We start from the raw sequence: 22371 nt of genomic DNA, 5'->3' as shown, positions 1-22371 counted from the left end.
AATTTCAAACAATTATGTACCTGAACCCATTGATCACTGTTCTACAACACTACCCAAGGCTCTACTGTAAGTGTATAAGTCCAGCCCTTGTTTATTTTACCCAATTGCACTACCTCACATTTATCCAAATTAATGATAATGGGAACTGCAGATGCTGGAGAATCCAAGATAATAAAATGTGAGGCTGGATGAACACAGCAGGCCCAGCAGCATCTCAGGAGCGCAAAAGCTGACGTTTCGGGCCTAGACCCTTCATGAGAGGGGGATGGGCTGAGGGTTCTGGAATAAATAGGGAGAGAGGGGGAGGCGGACCGAAGATGGGGAAAAGAAGATAGGTGGAGAGGAGAAGATAGGTGGAGAGGAGAGTATAGGTGGGGAGGTAGGGAGGGAATAGGTCAGTCCAGGGAAGACGGACAGGTCAAGGAGGTGGGATGAGGTTAGTAGGTAGGAGATGGAGGTGCGGCTTGGGGTGGGAGGAAGGGATGGGTGAGGAAAAACAGGTTAGGGAGGCAGAGTCGGGTTGGACTGGTTTTGGGATGCAGTGGGTGGAGGGGAAGAGCTGGGCTGGTTGTGTGGTGCAGTGGGGGGAGGGGACGAACTGGGCTGGTTTTGGGATGCGGTGGGGGAAGGGGAGATGTTGAAGCTGGTGAAGTCCACATTGATACCATTAGGCTGCAGGGTTCCCAGGCGGAATATGGGTTGCTGTTCCTGCAACCTTCGGGTGACATCATTGTGGCACTGCAGGAGGCCCATGATGGACATGTCATCTAAAGAATGGGAGGGGGAGTGGAAATGGTTTGCGACTGGGAGGTGCAGTTGTTTATTGCAAACCGAGCGGAGATGTTCTGCAAAGCGGTCCCGAAGCCTCCGCTTGGTTTCCCCAATGTAGAGGGAGCCACACCGGGTACAGTGGATGCAGTATACCACATTGGCAGATGTGCAGGTGAACCTCTGCTTAATGTGGAAAGTCATCTTGGGGCCTGGGATAGGGGTGAGGGAGGAGGTGTGGGGGCAAGTGTAGCATTTCCTGCGGTTGCAGGGGAAGGTGCCGGGTGTGGTGGGGTTGGAGGGCAGTGTGGAGTGAACAAGGGAGTCACAGAGAGAGGGATCTCTCCGGAAAGCAGACAGGTGTGGGGATGGAAAAATGTCTTGGGTGGTGGGGTCGGATTGTAGATGGCGGAAGTGTCGGAGGATGATGCGTTGTATCCGGAGGTTGGTGGGGTGGTGTGTGAGAACAAGGGGGATCCTCTTTGGGCGGTTGTGGCGGGGGCGGGGTGTGAGGGATGTGTTGCGGGAAATGCAGGAGACGTGGTCAAGGCCGTTCTCGACCACTGTGGGGGGAAAGTTGCGGTCCTTGAAGAACTTGGATATCTGGGATGTGCGGGAGTGGAATGCCTCATCGTGGGAGCAGATGCGGCGGAGGCGGAGGAATTGGGAATAGGGCTTGGAATTTTTGCAGGAGGGTGGGTGGGAGGAGGTGTATTCTAGGTAGCTGTGGGAGTCGGTGGGCTTGAAATGGACATCAGTTACAAGCTGGTTGCCTGAGATGTAGACTGAGAGATCCAGGAAGGTGAGGGATGTGCTGCAGATGGCCCAGGTGAACTGAAGGTTGGGGTGGAAGGTGTTGGTGAAGTGGATGAACTGTTCGAGCTCCTCTGGGGAGCAAGAGGCGGCGCCGATACAGTCATCAATGTAACGGAGGAAGAGGTGGTGTTTGGGGCCTGTGTTGGTGCGGAAGAGGGACTGTTCCACGTAACCTACAAAGAGGCAGGCATAGCTGGGGCCCACGCGGGTGCCCATGGCCACCCCCTTAGTCTGTAGGAAGTGGGAGGAATTGAAAGAGAAGTTGTTGAGGGTGAGGACGAGTTCGGCTAGGCGGATGAGGGTGTCGGTGGAGGGGGACTGGTTGGGCCTGCGGGACAGGAAGAAGCGGAGGGCCTTGAGGCCATCTGCATGCGGAATGCAGGTGTAGAGGTACTGGACATCCATGGTGAAAATGAGGTGTTGGGGGCCAGGGAATTGGAAGTCCTGGAGGAGGTGGAGGGCGTGGGTGGTGTCACGGACGTAGGTAGGGAGTTCCTGGATCAAAGGGGAGAAAATGGAGTCCAGATAGGTGGAGATGAGTTCGGTGGGGCAGGAGCAGGCTGAGACGATGGGTCGGCCAGGGCAGACAGGTTTGTGGATTTTGGGAAGGAGATAGAAACAGGCCGTGCGGGGTTGGGGAACAATGAGGTTGGAGGCTGTGGGTGGGAGGTCACGAATGGTGTTGGAGATGATGGTTTGGTGCTCGGGTGTGGGGTCATGATCGAGGGGGCGGTAGGAGGTGGTGTCGGAGAGTCGGCGTCTGGCCTCGGCGATGTAGTGGTCAGTGCGCCATACTACCACTGCGCCACCATTGTCTGCGGGTTTGATGGTGAGGTTGGGGTGGGAGCGGAGGGCTGCCTGTTCTGCGGGGGAGAGGTTGGAGTGGGTGAGAGGGGTGGAGAGGTTGAGGCGGTTAAAGTCTCGACGGCAGTTAGAGATGAAGAGGTCGAGGGAAGGTACGAGGCCTGGGGGTGGTGTCCAGGAGGAGGACTTGTGTTGGAAGCGAGTGAAGGTGCACCACACAACCAGCCCAGCTCTTCCCCTCCACCCACTGCATCCCAAAACCAGTCCAACCCGACTCTGCCTCCCTAACCTGTTCTTCCTCTCACCCATCCCTTCCTCCCACCCCAAGCCGCACCTCCATCTCCTACCTACTAACCTCATCCCACCTCCTTGACCTGTCCATCTTCCCTGGACTGCCCTATCCCCCTCCCTACCTCCCCACCTATACTCTCCTCTCCACCTATCTTCTTTTCTCTCCATCTTCGGTCCGCCTCCCCCTCTCTCCCTATTTATTCCAGAACCCTCACCCCATCCCCCTCTCTGATGAAGGGTCTAGGCCCGAAACGTCAGCTTTTGTGCTCCTGAGATGCTGCTGGGCCTGCTGTGTTCATCCAGCCTCACATTTTTTTATCCAAATTAAACTTCCTTTTGCCATGCCTCAGCCTATTGACCCAACTGATTATGATCCTTTTGTAATCTTAGATAATCTCCTTCACTGTTCATATACCACCAATTTTGGTGTCATTAACAAATTGACGAATCATGCCTCCAATATTCCCGTCCAAATCTTTTATATAAATGACAATAAAAGTGGACCTAGTACTGATTGCTGTGGAACGCCTCTGATCACAGGCCTCCAATCTGAAAAACAACCCAACACAACCACCATCTGTCTCCTATTGTTAAATCAATTTTGTATCCAATTGACAAGCTCACCCTGAATCCCATGTGATCTAACTTTAATAATTAGTCTACCATGCAAAGCCTTGTCAAAGGCTTTACTAAAGTCCAAATAAACAATGTCTACTGCACTGCCCTCATCAATCTTTTCTGTAACTTGCTCAAAAAACACAACCAAGTCTGTGAGACACAATTTCCCACACACAAAACTGTGCTGACTATCCCTAATCAGTCCTTGCCTCTCCAAATGTACGTAAATCCTTTTTTTTCAGAATCACCTCCAACAACTTACCCACCACTGATGACAGCCTCACAGATCTATAGTTCCCTGGCTTCTTGTTACAGACTTTCTTGAATAAAAGCACAACACTAGCCACCCTGCAGTCCTCCAGCACCTTGCCTGTGGTTATAGATGATACAGATATTTCTGCTAGGGTCCCTGCAACTTCCTCCCTAACCTCCCACACATTCAATCTGCTCACCAAGCTGGACAAGGGATTTTTCATTTATCCGTTTCCCACTTCTCCAGTGCAAAACTAAAAATTCTAAATTTATCTCTTGCTTCACAAGTAGAATTGCTAAATCTCCTGTTATATTACAGGTTTCTTTTGGCTGAAACCAGTAATTTTATTCAAATTCTGAATCATTCAGCACACAGCTAATTTGAATTGGCACGTTGTATCATACTGGCACATAATGTGCCAATTTGAGCTCACTGGAAGGAGCCAAATTCATGGTGTTAATCTATTCAAAGCCTTTTCAATTTAACGGGAAAAATCATCTTTTCTTCATCTTCCATTAGTTGGTTGAATTGCTACCTGTGATCCTCTGGACTCAAATTCCATTCAGGAACTTTATAATTTCATCGAATATTGCAGTGCGGTGCTTAGGAGTGCTGCATTGTCAGAGCTGCTGTCTTTTCTGAGATAGACATTAAACTGAAGCCCCAACTGCCTGTCAGGAAAGCTAAAGAGACTGCATGGCAATATTTGGAGAAGAGCAGACAGTGCCATCTAGCATCTTGCACAACGGTTGCAACCATTGACAAAAATTTAGTACCTGAATATTCTCACTACTGCTTGTGGGATCTGGTAAATGCGAATTGCCTGCCAGTTTCAAAGTAATTCATTGGATGTTTCAAAGGATTCTACAACCAAAGGATGAGAAAGGTGCTTCTTAATTGCAAGTTCTTTATTTGTATACACTATCCTTGATACCCCGAGCTACGTGGGACAGGATAATCTACTTGTTGTTTAACGTAATCCTACCTCAACAGGCTTTACCCATTTTCATGAGATGGTTCATATTTGCACAGAATATGGGCATCACGGCCATATATCACTGTCAGGCAGCTGCTAAGAGTTAGAACCACGGGTTCCTTTAATACTGAAGCAAATCATATCCAAAGTTGATTGCAAGAGCTGTTTTCTTTCAGGGCTCTTCTGGAGTGGTGGTAATGCCCCTACCTCTGGACAAGGAGGCCTGCGTTGAAGTCCTGCTCCAGTGATGCGCAGTAGCTTCTCTGAATACACTTTGTTTAAAAAGACTGAAATATTTGGCCTTGTGGTGCAAGGGTAGCGCTTCTAACTCTGAGACACGAAGCCCGGTTTTAATTCCGACCTATTCTACAAGGGTGTAGTAACACCTCTGAACAGGCTGATTAGAAAATAAAAGTTTGAATTCTTCTCCGGTGGATGGTTGCCTCTGGACAATAAAGGTAAGTCATACAGGACTGAGATGAGGGAGAATTTCTTCTCTCAGAGAATTGTGAACCTGTGGCGTTCTCTACCATAGAAAGCTTTTGGGGCCCGTTCATTAGATATATTCAAAAGGAAGCTGGACGTGGCCCTCGTGGCTAAAGGGGTCACAGGGTATGGAGAGAAAGCAGGAATGGGATACTAAGATTTTATGATCAGCCACGATCGTCCTGAGCGATGGTGTAGTCTCCAAGGGCCGATTGGCCTACTTCTGCTCCTTTTTTAAATGCTTCTATGAGAGGGAAAGGGCTTACAATGGAAAGGTAGAAACTGGTGTTTGTAATAAATTAAATGATAAAAAGAGCTGAATCCTTCACCAGTGAGTGGCTGGCTTCTAGATATGGACAAGGTCTAGAGAAGAAGCATGCAAACTGATTCTCCTACTGATTGCTGCCTATTTCACGATAGTTCAGGACATTGGTCAATGAAGTAAGAGCCATTCTATTCTTGGCACACTTCAGTCGACAACTCAGCTTTCTTATGTTGCGTTGGGTGAGCAGATGTCTCAATTTCACTTCACATTTCATCAATGCCAACTTATTTTCCTTAAAGAGAAGGAGAAGAGGACATTTAACAGAACATTCAAATCTTTAAAAGAGGGTTTTGATAAGACTGAAGAAGAAACAGTCTTCCCCAGCAGAAAGGTTGACAACCAAATGGCACAGATTTAACTGGTAAAAGAAACCAAAACAAAAATGAGAACTTTTATCGAATTAACAGTTGAGATTTGGGACGTGGTGTTCAAGAAGTAGCAGATTTGGTAATAATTTTCACAATGGAATTAGCTGCACACTTGAAGGAGGGAAAAAAAAACAAACGAACAAGGAGAAAGGGCACAGAGGAATGACGAATTGGGCCATGCCCTCTTACAGCAATAACAAGCATCATGGGAAAAGCGTCTCCTTCCATGTTGCCTGATTTGACAAAGGTGCCTTACCTCTCTGGAGATTTCCAGATGTCGTGAAGCGAACTGCAGTCCTTGCTCATGGTTTCCGAGGGACACATAGGCGTTTCCTAGGCTCCAGCAGGCTCTCCCTTCACCAACTCTGGCCAAACAACGAAAAATAACAACATCTTACTTGTCAGTTCCAAACTCTTGCTCACGTGCCCCCATTGTGCAGATCAGATTGGACGATCCTATTGCCCTCCTGTCACATCCAAAGCATTTGAGTTATCAGAATCTGGTTTTCTCAGATGTTGTATAATTTTTTCAATATTTATTTTACAACTCCTTACAATTAAGTTTTTCACATTTAGAATCTTGACAGAACCCGCTTTTTTGCTGTACAAAGATAATTCACATAAAACTCTTAGTAAATTTGAGAGAATTAACTGAAAAATAAGACCAAAAGGCTCTTTTGATATTTGCATGTCCAACGCATTTTTCTATAGTTTAAAGGATGCAGTGATGAGTAATGGATGCAGAACAGATTTAGAAGTTATAAGGATATGTACATCTGGATCCAAATGATATCACACAGGACGTGAGGCATCGAATGTCAAACTCAAGGTAAATGCTAAACAATATATTAAATTCTCTATTTTACTATGCGACTTGCAGTTCTGTTTAATCTAAGGAAACAAACTTTTCACAATATCTCTTGAAGACAAGACTGCATTGGGTACAGTCTGTGTAGGAATCAGTTCGCAGGTGCAGCAATTAATTAAGAATGCTAATGGATTGCTACAGTTTATTACAACAGGAATTGAACATACGGGTAGCAACGTGTCTGTGATGCTATAAAGCGAATTGGTGAGACCACAACTTGAATACTGTGGATAGTTTAGACCTCCTTACTTAAGGAAAAGTGCAAGTGTGTCAAGAGGCAGTTTGGATGAAGTTTACCTGGAATGAGCAGGTTTCTAACGAGGTAAGGTTGAACAGGCTGTTTTTCCTGTCCGCTGGAGTTTAGAAGAGTGTGGGATGTCTTGATTGAAGTTTACAATATCCTGAACTATGTTGACAAGGTGGGCATGGGGGAAAATGTTAATTCTGACCTGGCCCGCAAGAACTAAGAGTCGATCAGGGCTACTTGAGAATGTGAAATTTACAACTCAAACAGATCAGCCAGGATCTGACTGAATGGCAAAACAGGTTTGAAAGACCGAATGGTCTATTCGTATGACCATATGTACACTTGTTAATCCTGACTGCAGGCCAATCGAGTATAAAATTAGGGAAATATCATTAAACGTGCACAGGGCACAGGTGAGACCACCTGGCTCAGCAGGACGGACTGCAGCAGTTCAAGAAGGGAGCTCATCCCCCATTGTCACCTTTACAAGTAGGGACAGGCATTAAAGGTTGGCTAGCCAGCAATGCCAACATCCCACAAATTAATTTTTAAAAAAATATACAATCATTGGAGTTTTGAAGAACAAAAAGTAACTTTATTGAAATATACAAGATCCCAAAAGGATTAACGGGGTGGATGCCAAAAGCATGTTTCGCCTCATGGCGGGGATGTCTAGAACTGAGATCATGGTTTCAAAATAAGGGGATTCTCATTTAACACTGCCACGAGGAGGAGCATGTGCTGTAAAAGCACCATGAATATTTGGAACTTGGCTCCACAGTGAGGAGTGGGGCTGAGTCACTGAAGATGTTCAAGGCTGCATTTGACAGATTTTTGACTGACAGGTCAGCTGATATTTTGGGAAATGGGAACACACAAGAATTGGAATTGAAGCCACAATCTGATCAGCAATGAACTTTCTGAATGGCAGAAGAAATTCAAGGGGCTGAATGGCCTATTCATGCTCCTTTTTCTCTATCATGAACCCTATGTGGTCTTTTGCAAAGAACAAACTTAATGGTCTGAAAATCCTGCTCTTATTAGATAGGCACATGGATGATAGTATAAGGTCGGGGTGGAGCTTAGATAGAATTTAGGATTAAGGTAAAAGTTCAGCACAACAGAGTGGGCCGAAGGGCCTGTGCTGTGCTGTACTGTTCTATGTTATGTTTAATATATCTTCAATTAATGTTGGTTTACCAGCAATTAGCAAAACCACCAGTTCAACCATTGCACTGATAAGATCAACTCCCCAAAGACCTCTCACCACCCACAAAGAAGACATCAGGAGTGTGATAATCCTCTCTGGCCTGTCCCATCCAGGACAAAGCAGTCCAAACAACTGGTACCACATCCACAATGTTACGTGTTCACACGATCCACCACCAGCACACAGTTTCTGCAGTGAGCATCATTTACAAGCTGCAGTGGATTAACATACTAAAGCTTCTTAGACTGCATGATTCAAACATGCAAATTCTTCCACCCAGGAGAACAAGGGCTGCTACAACTACTGCGATCTTCATTCCCCTTTGAGTTACACACCACTCTCATCTTGAATTCCTCCACCTTCGTTGGATCAAATTCCTGGAACTCACGTAGACACAGTAGCTTGGGAGGGCAACTCACCATACCCATCTCCAGGGTCATTAGAAATGTGATGATAAATGCTGGCCTTACCCGAGAGACCCATTTCCCAAGAACACATTAAAAAAAGCTTTAGAGAGATTGTTAACCAACTGAAATCACAAATGATACAGCTAAATGCTGATGATAAAGTCCTTTTTCCAAGACGACTGGTAAAATGCTTGATGCAACAGACTTTCTGTTTGACTAATAGCAGTTGTATCACATGTAAATAACCTACCATGCTGTTAAGTTAGAGAATTTCTCATCAGCAATGACTTATTAGTCGGCCTTCTTAATCATACAACATCCTTGTCAAAAGAAGGGGCACTGAATTTCCAAGTGATCTCCATTGTCACACTTGTCACCTCTTAATACATTTATTGATGACAAGCAATTCAACATGCGTGTAGCCCATCCCATAGGATTAACCCCAATGATTCCATTGTCCTGAAACAAATCAAGTCGAAAAGAGTGCAGATAGCAAACATTCTAAAATCTTGAGGAAAGGAAGCTATCTTCTTAGCACATCATTTGATACTTGGAAGAGAAAAGGAAGCTTAAGCGTGTGAATGCTGTTGAAAGTTCTATCCTGGCAATAAGTGCAAGTCACTCCTATAATCTAAGCATAAAATTGTTCCCCTTACATGTCTCATTTCTGCCTTTTTTTTCCCCAAACACCAGCACCTTGTGCTGATGATCAATACTTGGAGACTTGGCCAATACGTCAAACAATTCAAGTGAGTAATATATTCACAAGTGCACCTCATCACAGATTGATGGCATTCTCTTGCTCCTAATTTGTATGTTCATAAGCAGACCAACACCTTCAAGTCTCCCAATAGGATATGGAATGCAACAGCGGGCCATGAAGGGAAATGTCAACTGGTAAATGGTAATCACCTAAAATTTAATTAAGACTACACACAGTGTGTCCAGGTGCCCAGTGTCAGCTGTTCTTCATATTTTCTGTATCCCTTATCAAACTTGTCAACATCTATACTATCCACATGTGAATCATAAGCCAGACGATGCAATTACAAGAAAATAACAGATAATTGTCAATTTCTTGATTATCTGTCATAGTGAACTGAATTATGTTGCCACGTCGTTCATGACTCAGTGTAGACGTCCGACTATAGGACCAGATAACAAAGTATGGACCTTCAAGTCTCCCAATAGGATATGGAATGCAACAGTGGGCCATGAGGGGAAATGTTGATAAACTGGATGCAATGTACAAATAAAATGAAGTTTGATTACCATTTAGGTTCCTCCACTCAGCCTGGATACATGCACTACTCATCGAGCCCATTCCTGATGTAAAAAAAATTGCTCATGGGAGCAGTGGGAACCTGGTTTAGGGTCAATTCAAATGATATTGGTTTGTCCATTGACTAGAATCCAAAATCATGCCGAAACAGGAGGCGAGATAGGTTATGGAAATTAAGTTAAAATTTAATTAAGACTACACAGTGTCCAGGTGCCTGCAGTATCATCTGTTCCTCACATTTTCTGGATCCCTTGTCAAACTTGTCGATATCAATACAATCCACATGTGAATCATAAACCAGACCATGCAATTAAAAGGAAATAACAGATCATTGTCAAATTATTGATTATCTGTCACAGCAAACTGAATTATGTTGCCACGTGGTTCATGACTCAGTGCAGACGCCCGACTATAGGACTAGATAACAAAGTGTGGAGCTGGATGAACACAGCAGGCCAAGCAGCATCTTAGGAGCACAACTCCTGAGATGCTGCTTGGCCTGCTGTGTTCATCCAGCTCCACACTTTGTTATCTCGGATTCTCCATCATCTGCAGTTCTCATTATCTCCTATAGGACCAGATAGACCAGTGACGAGAATGAAGAAACCGCAAGGCTTCTTTTGAGACATCAAACTTCTCTTCTTGCGGAAAGTTTCAACACTGCTCCAAAACTGAATGGCAAAACCTAGGTATGATTTTGTACTCACTCACAGTGATTTTGCTTTTCACCATTAAGTGGAGACTGCCCGTTTTTATCCAAAACACAGAGAAAGTAGCTACTTTGGAAACTCAACTGTCACTTGCCAGTAGATTTATTTCAGAATGTTGAGCCTTGTGGTGTTCAATTTTCATTTTTGAGAACAAAGCAAACCTTTGAGCCTTTTATATTTATTGACAATTAACAGAAAGGATCAGGCCATTAAGGAAGACACAGATGCCCTACTTTCAAAACAACAAAGACAATCCTCTACCTATCATTAACCGATTGAATGCATCATCTTCAGACACTTCCGCCATCTGCAATCCGACCCCATCACCAAAGACATTTTTCCCTCCCCACCCTTGTCTGCCTTCCAGAGGGACCACTCTCTCCATGACTCCCTCGTCCGCTTCACACTCCCCTCCAGCCCCATGACACCCGGCACTTTTCCCTGCAACTGCAGGAAGTGCTACACCTGCCCCTACACCTACCCCCTCATCCCCATCCCAGGCCCCAAGAAGACCTTCCACATCAAGCAGATGTTTGATGCACATCTGCCAATGTGGTATACTGTATCCGTGGTTCCGACTGTGGACTCCTCTCCATCGGGGAAACCAAGCAGAGGCTTGGGGACTGCTTTGCAGAACATCTAAGCTCAGTTCACAACAACAGCTGCACCTCCCAGACGCAAACCATTTTAACTCCCCCTCCCATTCCTTGGTCGACATGTCCATCCTGGGCCTCCTGCAGTGCCACAACGCTATCACCCGAAGGTTGCAGGAACACTTTGCTTGAGAACCCTGCAGCCCAATGGTATCAATGTGGACTTCTCAAGCTTGAAAATCTCCCCTCCCCCAACCGCATCCCAAAACCAGCCCAGCTCGTACCTGGATAATAAAATGTGAGGCTGGATGAACACAGCAGGCCAAGCAGCATCTCAGGAGCACAAAAGCTGACGTTTCGGGCCTAGACCCTTCATCAGAGAGGGGTGGGGAGAGGGAACTGGAATAAATAGGGAGAGAGGGGGAGGCGGACCGAAGATGGAGAGTAAAGAAGACAGGTGGAGAGAGTATAGGTGGGGAGGTAGGGAGGGGATAGGTCAGTCCAGGGAAGACGGACAGGTCAAGGAGGTGGGATGAGGTTAGTAGGTAGATGGGGGTGCGGCTTGGGGTGGGAGGAAGGGATGAGTGAGAGGAAGAACCGGTTAGGGAGGCAGAGACAGGTTGGACTGGTTTTGGGATGCAGTGGGTGGGGGGGAAGAGCTGGGCTGGTTTAGGGATGCAGTAGGGGAAGGGGAGATTTTCAAGCCCAATGTACAGGAGGCCGCACCGGGTACAGTGGATGCAGTATACCACATTGGCAGATGTGCAGTTGAACCTCTGCTTAATGTGGAATGTCATCTTGGGGCCTGGGATAGGGGTGAGGGGGGAGGTGTGGGGACAAGTGTAGCATTTCCTGCGGTTGCAGGGGAAGGTGCCAGGTGTGGTGGGGTTGGAGGGCAGGGGAAACCAAGCGGAGGCTTGGGGACCGCTTTGCAGAACACCTCCGCTCAGTTCGCAACAAACAACTGCACCTCCCAGTCGCAAACCATTTCCACTCCCCCTCCCATTCTCTAGATGACATGTCCATCATGGGCCTCCTGCACTGCCACATTGATGCCACCCGAAGGTTGCAGGAACAGCAACTCATATTCTGCCTGGGAACCCTGCAGCCATATGGTATCAATGTGGACTTCATCAGTTTCAAAATCTCCCCTTCCCCTACTGCATCCCTAAACCAGCCCAGTTCGTCCCCTCCCCCCACTGCACCACACAACCAGCCCAGCTCTTCCCCCCCACCCACTGCATCCCAAAACCAGTCCAACCTGTCTCTCCCTCCCTAACCGGTTCTTCCTCTCACCCATCCCTTCCTCCCACCCCAAGCCGCACCCCCATCTACCTACTAACCTCATCCCACCTCCCTGACCTGTCCGTCTTCCCTGGACTGACCTATCCCCTCCCTACCTCCCGACCTATACTCTCTCCACCTGTCTTCTTTACTCTCCATCTTCGGTTCGCCTCCCCCTCTCTCCCTATTTATTCCAGTTCCCTCTCCCCACCCCTCCCTGATGAAGGGTCTAGGCCCGAAACGTCAGCTTTTGTGCTCCTGAGATGCTGCTTGGCCTGCTGTGTTCATCCAGCCTCACATTTTATTATCCTGGAATTCTCCAGCATCTGCAGTTCCCATTATCTCTGATACTATTTTAACCCCAGCTCGTACCTGCCTCCCTAACCTGTCCTCCCACCTATCCACTCCTCCGACCTCAAGCCCCATCCCCATCGCCTACCTATTAACCTCATCCTCTCTCCTCGACCTGTCTGTCCTCCATGGACTGACCTATCTCCTCCCTACCTCCCCACCTACACCCACCTTTACTGGCTCCATCCCTGCCTCCTTGGCCTGTCTGTCTCCTCTCCACCTATCTTCTCCTTTATCCATCTTCTATCCGCTTTCCCCTCTCTCCCTATTTATTTCAGAATCCCCTTCCCCTCCCTCATTTCTGAAGAAGTGTCTAGATCCGAAACATCAGCTTTCCTGTTCCTCTGATGCTGCTTGGCCTGCTGTGTTCATCCAGCTCTAGACCTTGCTATTTCAGATTCTCCAGCATCAGCAGTTCCTACTATCTCTCTCAAAGACAATCCATCATGTTTTCTAATTCCAAGATGAATTTCAAGTTACTCCAGACATCGAAGGAGCAGTACAGATTTCTTTTTAGAACATAGAACATAGAACAGTACAGCACAGAACAGGCCCTTCAGCCCACAATGTTGTGCCAACCATTGATCCTCAGGTACGCACCCTCAAATTTCTGTGACCATATACATGTCCAGCAGTCTCTTAAATGACCCCAATGACCTTGCTTCCACAACTGCTGCTGGCAACGCATTCCATGCTCTCACAACTCTCTGCGTAAAGAACCTGCCTCTGACATCCCCTCTATACTTTCCACCAACCAGCTTAAAACTATGACCCCTCGTGCTAGCCATTTCTGCCCTGGGAAATAGTCTCTGGCTACCAACTCTATCTATGCCTCTCATTATCTTGTATACCTCAATTAGGTCCCCTCTCCTCCTCCTTTTCTCCAATGAAAAGAGACCGAGCTCAGTCAACCTCTCTTCATAAGATAAGCCCTCCAGTCCAGGCAGCATCCTGGTAAACCTCCTCTGAACCCTCTCCAAAGCATCCACATCTTTCCTATAATAGGGCGCCCAGAACTGGACGCAGTATTCCAAGTGCGGTCTAACCAAAGTTTTATAGAGCTGCAACAAGATCTCACGACTCTTAAACTCAATCCCCCTGTTAATGAAAGCCAAAACACCATATGCTTTCTTAACAACCCTGTCCACTTGGGTGGCCATTTTAAGGGATCTATGTATCTGCACACCAAGATCCCTCTGTTCCTCCACGCTGCCAAGAATCCTATCCTTAATCCTGTACTCAGCTTTCAAATTCAACCTTCCAAAATGCATCACCTCGCATTTATCCAGGTTGAACTCCATCTGCCACCTCTCAGCCCATCTCTGCATCCTGTCAATGTCCCGCTGCAGCCTACAACAGCCCTCTACACTGTCAACGACACCTCCTACCTTGGTGTCGTCTGCAAACTTGCTGACCCATCCTTCAATCCCCTCGTCCAAGTCATTAATAAAAATTACAAACAGTAGAGGCCCAAGGACAGAGCCCTGTGGAACTCCACTCACCACTGACTTCCAGGCAGAATATTTTCCTTCTACAACCACTCGCTGTCTTCTGTTGGCCAGCCAATTCTGTATCCAAGCAGCTAAGTTCCCCTGTATCCCATTCCTCCTGACCTTCTGAATGAGCCTACCATGGGGAACCTTATCAAATGCCTTACTGAAGTCCATATACACCACATCCACAGCTCGACCCTCATCAACTTTTCTAGTCACAAAATCTCTAAAATCTAGTTATATCTGACAGCTACAATTTATTCCAATCTGATGGAACAATGAGCTTCGAGTTGGAAAATTTCCACACTTACAAAGAAAATTAATTGAACTGGGTGAATTGCAACTCGAGATATCACTCGACCTCAGAAATCATAATAATTGTGGGCAGATAAGACATGAAAACCCTCCTTTGGAAATCAGTAAGCACTTTGAAATGAACAGCATATATTCCAAGCCAGTGCAATGTGTGACAACAACACAATAGTAAAAGCAATGTAGGAATAAACTGTCGCAGGTGCTGGAATCTGTACTAGGATCCACAGCGGGTTAGGCAGTATCTGTAGAGAGAGAACAAACTAACATTTCGAGTCCAGATAACTCTTCATCAGATCTCTGACAGCGGGTGTGAAGAGTGGGGGTCAGCCATTGCTGTTCATGACCCAAAATTTCAGCTTGTGACCGAGTTTGCTGTAATAATGCCACCTTTGTGGAGCCCTGACCAAGGGAATCTGTCTAATATATAGGTTGCACCCTCACTGAAACAACATTTCCACAGATTGTGAGACCAAAACAAAATTGACATCGACAAAAAATTTCCACGAAACGAAACAACAGCAATGAGCAAGTCGCTCAAAAGTTTAAAAAAAAACCTCTACCTGTCATTAAGTTCCTGGGCAATTGAGAGATGTTTGAGGTGGTAGTCAATGGCTTTCTCATAGTCCTGCAGCAGTGTGTAAGTGTTACCAAGGCTGTAACAAGTCTGAGCTTCGACAGCTTGGTCCTTGAGCTGTCTGGATATCTGAAGTGTTTTCCTGCAGAAAGTAATGCAAATGGTCTCTGATACATACACGTCAAAATGAACTGTAATAGTACAAGACAACAGCTCATCACCATCTTCTCAACGACAGTGCAGGATCAGCAACAAATACCAATAATGTTTACATCACAAAGGCAATATATTTGTCAAAAGCAACAAAACCATTTTTTCTTTTAAGAAAAGAAAAATATTCTTTCTAAAATGATTCCCAAGCCAAAATTGAACATTTGATTGGTCAACATGAAACATTAACCCCACTACCCACTCCACAAATGCTGCCAAACATTCCAGGTTTGCCCAACAATAACCATTTCTCGTTTAGGTTTGCAGTAATTTGCTTTTCTGTCGAAGCAGTTTTTAAGTCAGATGGGATCATTTACAGTAAACGTCATTGATCCCCAGTTCCATTCATTCTCTCTCCTACCATCGTTGCTCAGGCATGTCACCAACACGCTGTCATTCCCCCCTCAACATTACCAGTTCAAGGTAAAGTCACCATAGTTTAATGGCAGCATAGGGCTGCTCTCTGATTAGACAGAGATGACCGGCAGTGGTTAAACCCAAGCATCACCACACTCAAGTGTGGGGAGAAGCTGAATTGGAGATTCCTTAGTGGTAATCTCAGCCACTGCGGGAATTGAGCCCATAAGGTATCCCAAACCAGCTCAGCAACTAAGCTAACGGACCCTCTATGTTCAAGTATTAGGAAAGGCTGAACAAATGGGGCATCTTCAACTGGAACAGATAAGATTGTGCAGTGATCTGGCTGATATCTTCAAAAGTATGTTGGCGTGGATGCTAATAGCTGTTTCCAATTAGATTAGATTCCCTACAGCGTGGAAACAGGCCCTTCAGCCCAACAAGTCCACACCGCCACTTGGAGCATTCCACCAAGACCCATCCCCCTATAACCCACACACCCCTGAACACTACGGGCAATTTAGACTGGCGGATCCACCTAACCTGAACATCTTTGGACTGTGGGAGGAAACCAGAGCACCCAGAGGAAACCCACGCAGACATGGGAGAATGTGGAAACTCCGCACAATCAGCGCTTTAGCCAGAGGTTGTGTATCTAATTTCTGACACCGTTATGGTTATGTCTGACAATATCATGAATCAGTTAAAGTCCAAATCTACGACACAGAAATGACTCATACTTTTCATACCATCTTTGTCATGCAAGTGGCAAATCCTTACATCAAATTATACCTCTCCCTATGGGGCATTTGACTTGTACATAAACTACTTGCTTCTCTGAAGGTATTCCCTTCCTCATCTGCATTTCATCATCTGGATCAAATGACAGCTGATTTCATGAAGACTAATTTGGCCACAGGAAAGTATGATTATTTTTGGGATATAAAAGGCACACAAATTGCCTTAAAAATTGAACATGAAGTAATGTCAAAGGCTAACTCAGTGACTGTGAAGCTCCCTGGGACCTTATTGTCTCATTTTAAACAACAGCTTAAGGCACAATGATCTCTTAATTTGATGTTTTTGTTCACATTATCAAATGAGGTCAAAATTTACCCAAATTAACACAGTCTCTTATGTTGTCATTCTCCGACTTTCACACTTCTGGAGCAGAAAGGTCTAGTTTCTTCAATCTTTCCTGATCAGTATAACCTCTCCTGACTGCTCCTTTTCACAGTGTTGCACCTGCTCGATTATCATGTAGCTGCAGTTCCGCTCATAACCGACAGATACAACAGAAAAGTGAAGTTCAGGTAGATGGTCTACCTTGTTACAGAATGGCAGAACAGAGGTGTGATTCAGCTTCTGGTTGTTTGCCATGACAGCATACCTAAAGCATGGAAACACATCATTCAGCCCTCTAAGTCATTGGCAGGTTTTATCCTCCACTTATGTCTCCTCCCACCCCCTTCATCCAACCCCATTAACAAACCATGTTGTTCCATTCTCTCTCATGCACTCAGTTATCTTCCCCTTGAATTTATCTTTTAACTATTCACCACAACTGCTGCCTTTGATCAGGAGCTCCATATTCCAACTACTCTCTGGATAAAGAAGTTTCCTCTGAATTTCCTTTTGTTATTTTTATTCATGACAACCTTACATTTATGGCACCTAGTACTGGATCTGGCCATGAGTGGAAATATATTCATTTCACCACTTGAAAACCTTTATGTCATCACTCTTCACCTTTCTGTTTCCTGGAAGAGAATGGCGCAGTTTGTTCAATCTTTCCTGATTGGTCTAACTTCTCATGACTGTTTCTTACTACAGTGTTGGACCTACTCTAGGTAATTTCACTGTCATTTATGTTTGTCAAGTGAAGTACTGAAATTGACTGGATTTTGGAATCAGACAGAGCTCCTGGTTAGAAAGCTGGTCTTGAGTAACTGCTACAAGTAACGGTCCGAAGAGAGTGATCAGTGCAAACAAGAAATAAAATAAAATATTCTTCTTCATACACTTCACACATTTACAGCACAGAATCACCGCTTCTCAGGTCAGTTTGAGGGGCTTGGGCATTATCAGTTGAGCATTGCTTCAACATTTCTAAAAGCTGGTTGATGGGACTGACAAAAACAAAACTGCAATGCTGAAGATCTAAAACTAAGGCAAGAATAGAAATTGTTGGACAAAGTCAGCACGCCTGGCAGCATTTGTGGAGAGAAAACAGAGTTAACGTTTCAAACTGTTCTGAAGAAGGGTCACTGGACTTGAAATGTTAACTCGGCCTTCTGTCCACAGATGATGCATACCCACTGAGTTCCTCGAGCAATGTGTGTTTTTCTGGTGGGAACGCTCTTTGGAAACCAGCACAATTCAGAAACCAACATCAATAATCTTTATAGTTAGAGGGTAAATTATAACGTCACTTCAAAAAGTACGTTTTGAGAAGATTAAATGACATAATCTGACAGGAGTTGCAGATCACATCTCCCTTTCCAACACAAAATGGAAAAATCTTCCAGTCTTAGGGGTGAGTTAATGCTAAGTTAAGATTCCCAGTTCACAACTGCTGAGTTTCAATGTGAGTATTTCAGACAGGTGTTATTTCCAGGCAACATAATTTCTAAGAGATGTAATTTAAAAGATTGAGCTGTACTTGTCTCAGAACACTGTGTATTCACTGATTAAACCCACCATACGAGAAAACCGCTTCAACAAGGGCACAGACTTTCACAATTATAAACCAGCTCATTGACTGAGGCTCAACATGGACTGAGGCTCCAAATGTAGCCAAAGTACATGGACGGTGAGTACAGTGTACCTCCACTGTAAAGTGTGGATGAATAAACTACAAAACTATAGAATTACATTCAATTCCATAATATAAAGGCCATGATACAGAGGTGCTCGTGTTGGACTGGAGTGGACAAAGTCAGAAGTCGCACAACACCAGGTTATAGCACCAGAGATAATGGGAACTGCAGATGCTGGAGAATTCCAAGATAATAAAATGTGAGGCTGGATGAACACAGCAGGCCAAGCAGCATCTCAGGAGCACAAAAGCTGACGTTTCGGGCCTAGACCCTTCATCAGAGAGGGGGATGGGGAGAGGGAACTGGAATAAATAGGGAGAGAGGGGGAGGCGGACCAAAGATGGAGAGTAAAGAAGATAGGTGGAGAGAGTGTAGGTGGGGAGGTAGGGAGGGGATAGGTCAGTCCAGGGAAGACGGACAGGTCAAGGAGGTGGGATGAGGTTAGTAGGTAGCTGAGGGTGCGGCTTGGGGTGGCCTCCCACCCCAAGCCGCACCCCCATCTATCTACTAACCTCATTGTGTTTTTTGTAGGAGCATGCTGTGCACAAACTTGCTGCTGTATTCCATATAAATATTGTCAGGCTGTTTGGCTGCTTGTTCCACCATTTAATTTTGGATAATCCTACATTTCTTGCAGCTCAACATCCTTGGAATAGAAGTTCCTATCCACATGTTCCAAGTATTGGTTGCTCTTCCAAATCAATGCTTTTCTTTGAGTGCACATTCAAGTCCGACTCAGTTGTGCTACAGCCTTTAGATGTTGCAAGACCTCAAGTTGAACCTAAAAATTTACATCCACACCATCAACAATGTTCCCTAAATTCAGCTCCAAAACATGTCTCTCCTCCATCCCTATTTCTCGCTAATCACTGAAGAAATTGCCATGCATGCCAGGTTGCCTCCAAATCAGACTTCAATCCTCAGTGACCGATCATGCTGTTTTATCCAGGCAATAATAATTAGCATGCAAATTCTTACCAGTGGCAAGATGAGTTAAGAAGCCCATTTCAAAGGAAATAGGATCTTTGCCTTTATCCAAAGAACAGCGCAAAAAATAAAACATTATGCTATTAATTTACAAAAAAATTCTGCACACTGCACTTTAGAAAGGATGCAAAGAATGGTTGGAGAGACCATGAAAGCTGGCAATAAACCAGAAGAGATTAACTGAAGACTTGATCATTTAGTTTCAGAATTAGGAAGCATTTTGATAGACTACATAAGGGGAAACACAAGTAGTTTCCAATGCAGGACCAGGGAATTCGGCAAAGATTCAAGATGTTTGGTGGAAGGACATGAGATTACATAAAGTGAGTTGGTCTGTTCCACTAGGTATATCCCAAAAGCAGATTCAACAGCAATTTTCAAGACTTGGATAAACACTTAAAGTGGAAAAAGTTGCAATGCTACGCTGAAGAAATAGAGGAGTGATGAAACTGTATAGTGTTCCCAAAGAGCCGACACAGACATGATGGATCAAATAGACTAATGTGATTATCCCATTGTCTGGTAGAATCAACTTCCAGTATTTTAGTCCATAGCCTCACCCTTCCCTAGCTTTGTAGCCACTTGCAGAACTACTTCCATGAAACTTCCAAAGGAGCACCCAAACCAGGAGCAAGAGTAGGCCATTCGACCCCTCAAGTTCGTTCCATGATTCGATAAGATCATAGCAACACATTCCCACCTCTCCCCAATAATCTGTTATCCCTTTGCTGATCAGGAATACATTTACCTCTGCCTTAAAAATACTGATGCCACAGATGCCACCTTTTCAGGAAGAGAATTTTAAAGAAAATATTCTCCTTTTCTGCCTTAAATGGGTGACTACCTGTTATTAGAAAAAAAATCAATGACCCCCAATTCTAAAAATGTCCCTTCCACATACCACACAACCCTATCAAGACCCCTCAGGATCTTGTATGTTCCAATCAAGTCACATCTCACTTTTCTGAACTGCTTCCGATACCATCGTTGGCTGTGCAATTTTATTGCCTTAAAGCCCATTCCTGCAATTAGTTTGGTAATCCTATCTGAACTGTCCCCAACACATTTCATTCTTCTTCAAACAAGGAGAGGAATAACGTACGCAGTACACATATGTGGTTTCGCCAATGCCCCGTATAACTCACCCTTTTGTAGGAACTATGACTACTTTCACAAGACTTGTCACACTTTGTTCCTGCACCTTCCAAACTCCTGCCATTCTACCATCAAGGGTTAGGCCTTCAACTATTTCGCACTGTTTAATTCCTTCCCCAAAGAGTTTAGTATTGTCAAAACAATGCAACTTTTCAAAATCCACCTGCAAGCCAAAGTTTCTGACAGGGCCCAAGCTTCCCCTCAACTGTTGCCTTAGGGCCCCTCATGCTTGAGCACCACCTTGGATGCTCAGTAAGTGCAGCCTTTTATTACTATTCATTTAGAAACAAAAAAGCATCTTCCCACATATTAAAATTGACAATACTGCCATTCAAAACAACCTACCTTCTCATTCCAGAAACCATTTTTCTGGAAAACTCCCTTAGAAATCAAAACATTTATCTCTATTGAATCGCGTTATAATGGCTAAATTACAAGGACAGGTTGTACAAACAACGCTTGTGTTCTCTTGAAGATAGTCAAGAGGTGATTGCTCCATTTTGTACGTTTCTGCACAAAGAAGAGAAGGGGAGAAACTAACCCCTCTTCAAAGCTCAAACTGACCCTCACAAGCTTCAAAATCTCCCTTCCCCCAACCGCACCCCAAAACCAGCCCAGCTTGTCCTGCCTCCCTAAACATTCCTCCCACCTCAAGCCCCACCCCCATCGCCTACCAACTAACCTCATCCTGCCTCCTTGACTTGTCCATCCTGCCTCCTTGACTTGTCCATCCTCCCTGGACTGACCTATCTCCTCCCTGACCACCCCCCCCCCCACCTACATTCACCTTCCCTGACACCAAACCCGCCTCTTTGACCTGTCTGTCTCCCCTCGCCCTATCTTCTCCTTTCTCCACCTTCTATCCGCCTCCCCCCCTCCCTATTTATTTCAGTATCCCCTTCCCCTCCCCCATTTCTGAAGAAGGGTCTCAACCCGAAACATCAAGCTTTCCTCTCCTCTGATACTGCTCGGCCTGCTGTGTTCATCCAGCTTCACACCATATTATCTCAGATTCTCCAGCATCAGGAGTTCCTACTATCTCCAAACTAACCCCCTACTGGGGTGGAGTAAGTCCAGACAATGGGGCATAATCTTGGAATGAGACGGGCTAATGGCTCATTTTCACACGAAGTATGGTGGAAATACAGAACCCTTCCCCTCAAAAAGCTGTTGACACTGTATTTCAACAGCGATTTCAAAACAGAGATGTCGATTTTCATTACGGTTCTACAGATTATGAAACCAAGGGAGGCAGATAATAGAGCTAAGATACATTTGTATTCTAACGGAATGGTGGATCAGGATCAAGGGGCCGAATGGTTTCTGTTTGTCAAGAGCAAAGAAATCTTACTTGTAATATTCGGCAGCCATGTCAAATTTTCCCAAAAATATGTGCGCGTTTCCGAGGTTACTGTAAGCTCTTCTCTCAGCTGCTTTATCCCCAAATTCTTTTGCTATTGAAAGACGCTGAAAAAAAAATTCAAAAATGTTGAAGTCACATTGTTTGGATCTCTCAAACACTTGAATCCAATCCAGGAGATATTTTGCAACCTCTGCATCGGTCTCAGCTCTGCCAATGGTGAAACATGTTCTACCTTTTGATAACTGTCATCCTAAATTCAGCATTGACATACACGTGTTGCAACAACAGCGAATACATTTATTTTAATGTGTGACTGTGACTTTTTAAATGTGGAAAATCTGGCTTGAAAGCACTTGATAGCAGCGCCCCCTAGAGAAAATATTCTAACAATCACAACAATCAGACAAATTCTGACTTCAGTGAGTCTGCTACCTCACTGCA

The 22371-nt window shown here is 45.1% G+C and overlaps 1 protein-coding gene across 9 annotated transcripts in view; it reads right to left on the bottom strand.

Moving 5' to 3' along the window:
• Window positions 1-22371, bottom strand: part of gpsm1b (G protein signaling modulator 1b) — a 233111-nt gene that overhangs the window by 106493 nt on the left and 104247 nt on the right. For all 9 annotated transcript variants that reach the window (XM_048559204.2, XM_048559205.2, XM_048559206.2 and 6 more), the window contains 3 exons: window positions 21919-22034; window positions 15026-15181; window positions 5962-6070 (listed from right to left, as the gene is read on the bottom strand). In XM_048559204.2, coding sequence (XP_048415161.1) covers window positions 5962-6070; window positions 15026-15181; window positions 21919-22034 — 381 coding nt within the window. The remainder of the gene's footprint in view (window positions 1-5961; window positions 6071-15025; window positions 15182-21918; window positions 22035-22371) is intronic.

Source organism: Stegostoma tigrinum, chromosome 29 (assembly GCF_030684315.1).
Source record: "Stegostoma tigrinum isolate sSteTig4 chromosome 29, sSteTig4.hap1, whole genome shotgun sequence".
NCBI lineage: Eukaryota > Metazoa > Chordata > Chondrichthyes > Orectolobiformes > Stegostomatidae > Stegostoma > Stegostoma tigrinum.
Note: the sequence above shows the minus strand (reverse complement) of the source record. Positions and strands in the feature narration are given on the sequence as shown.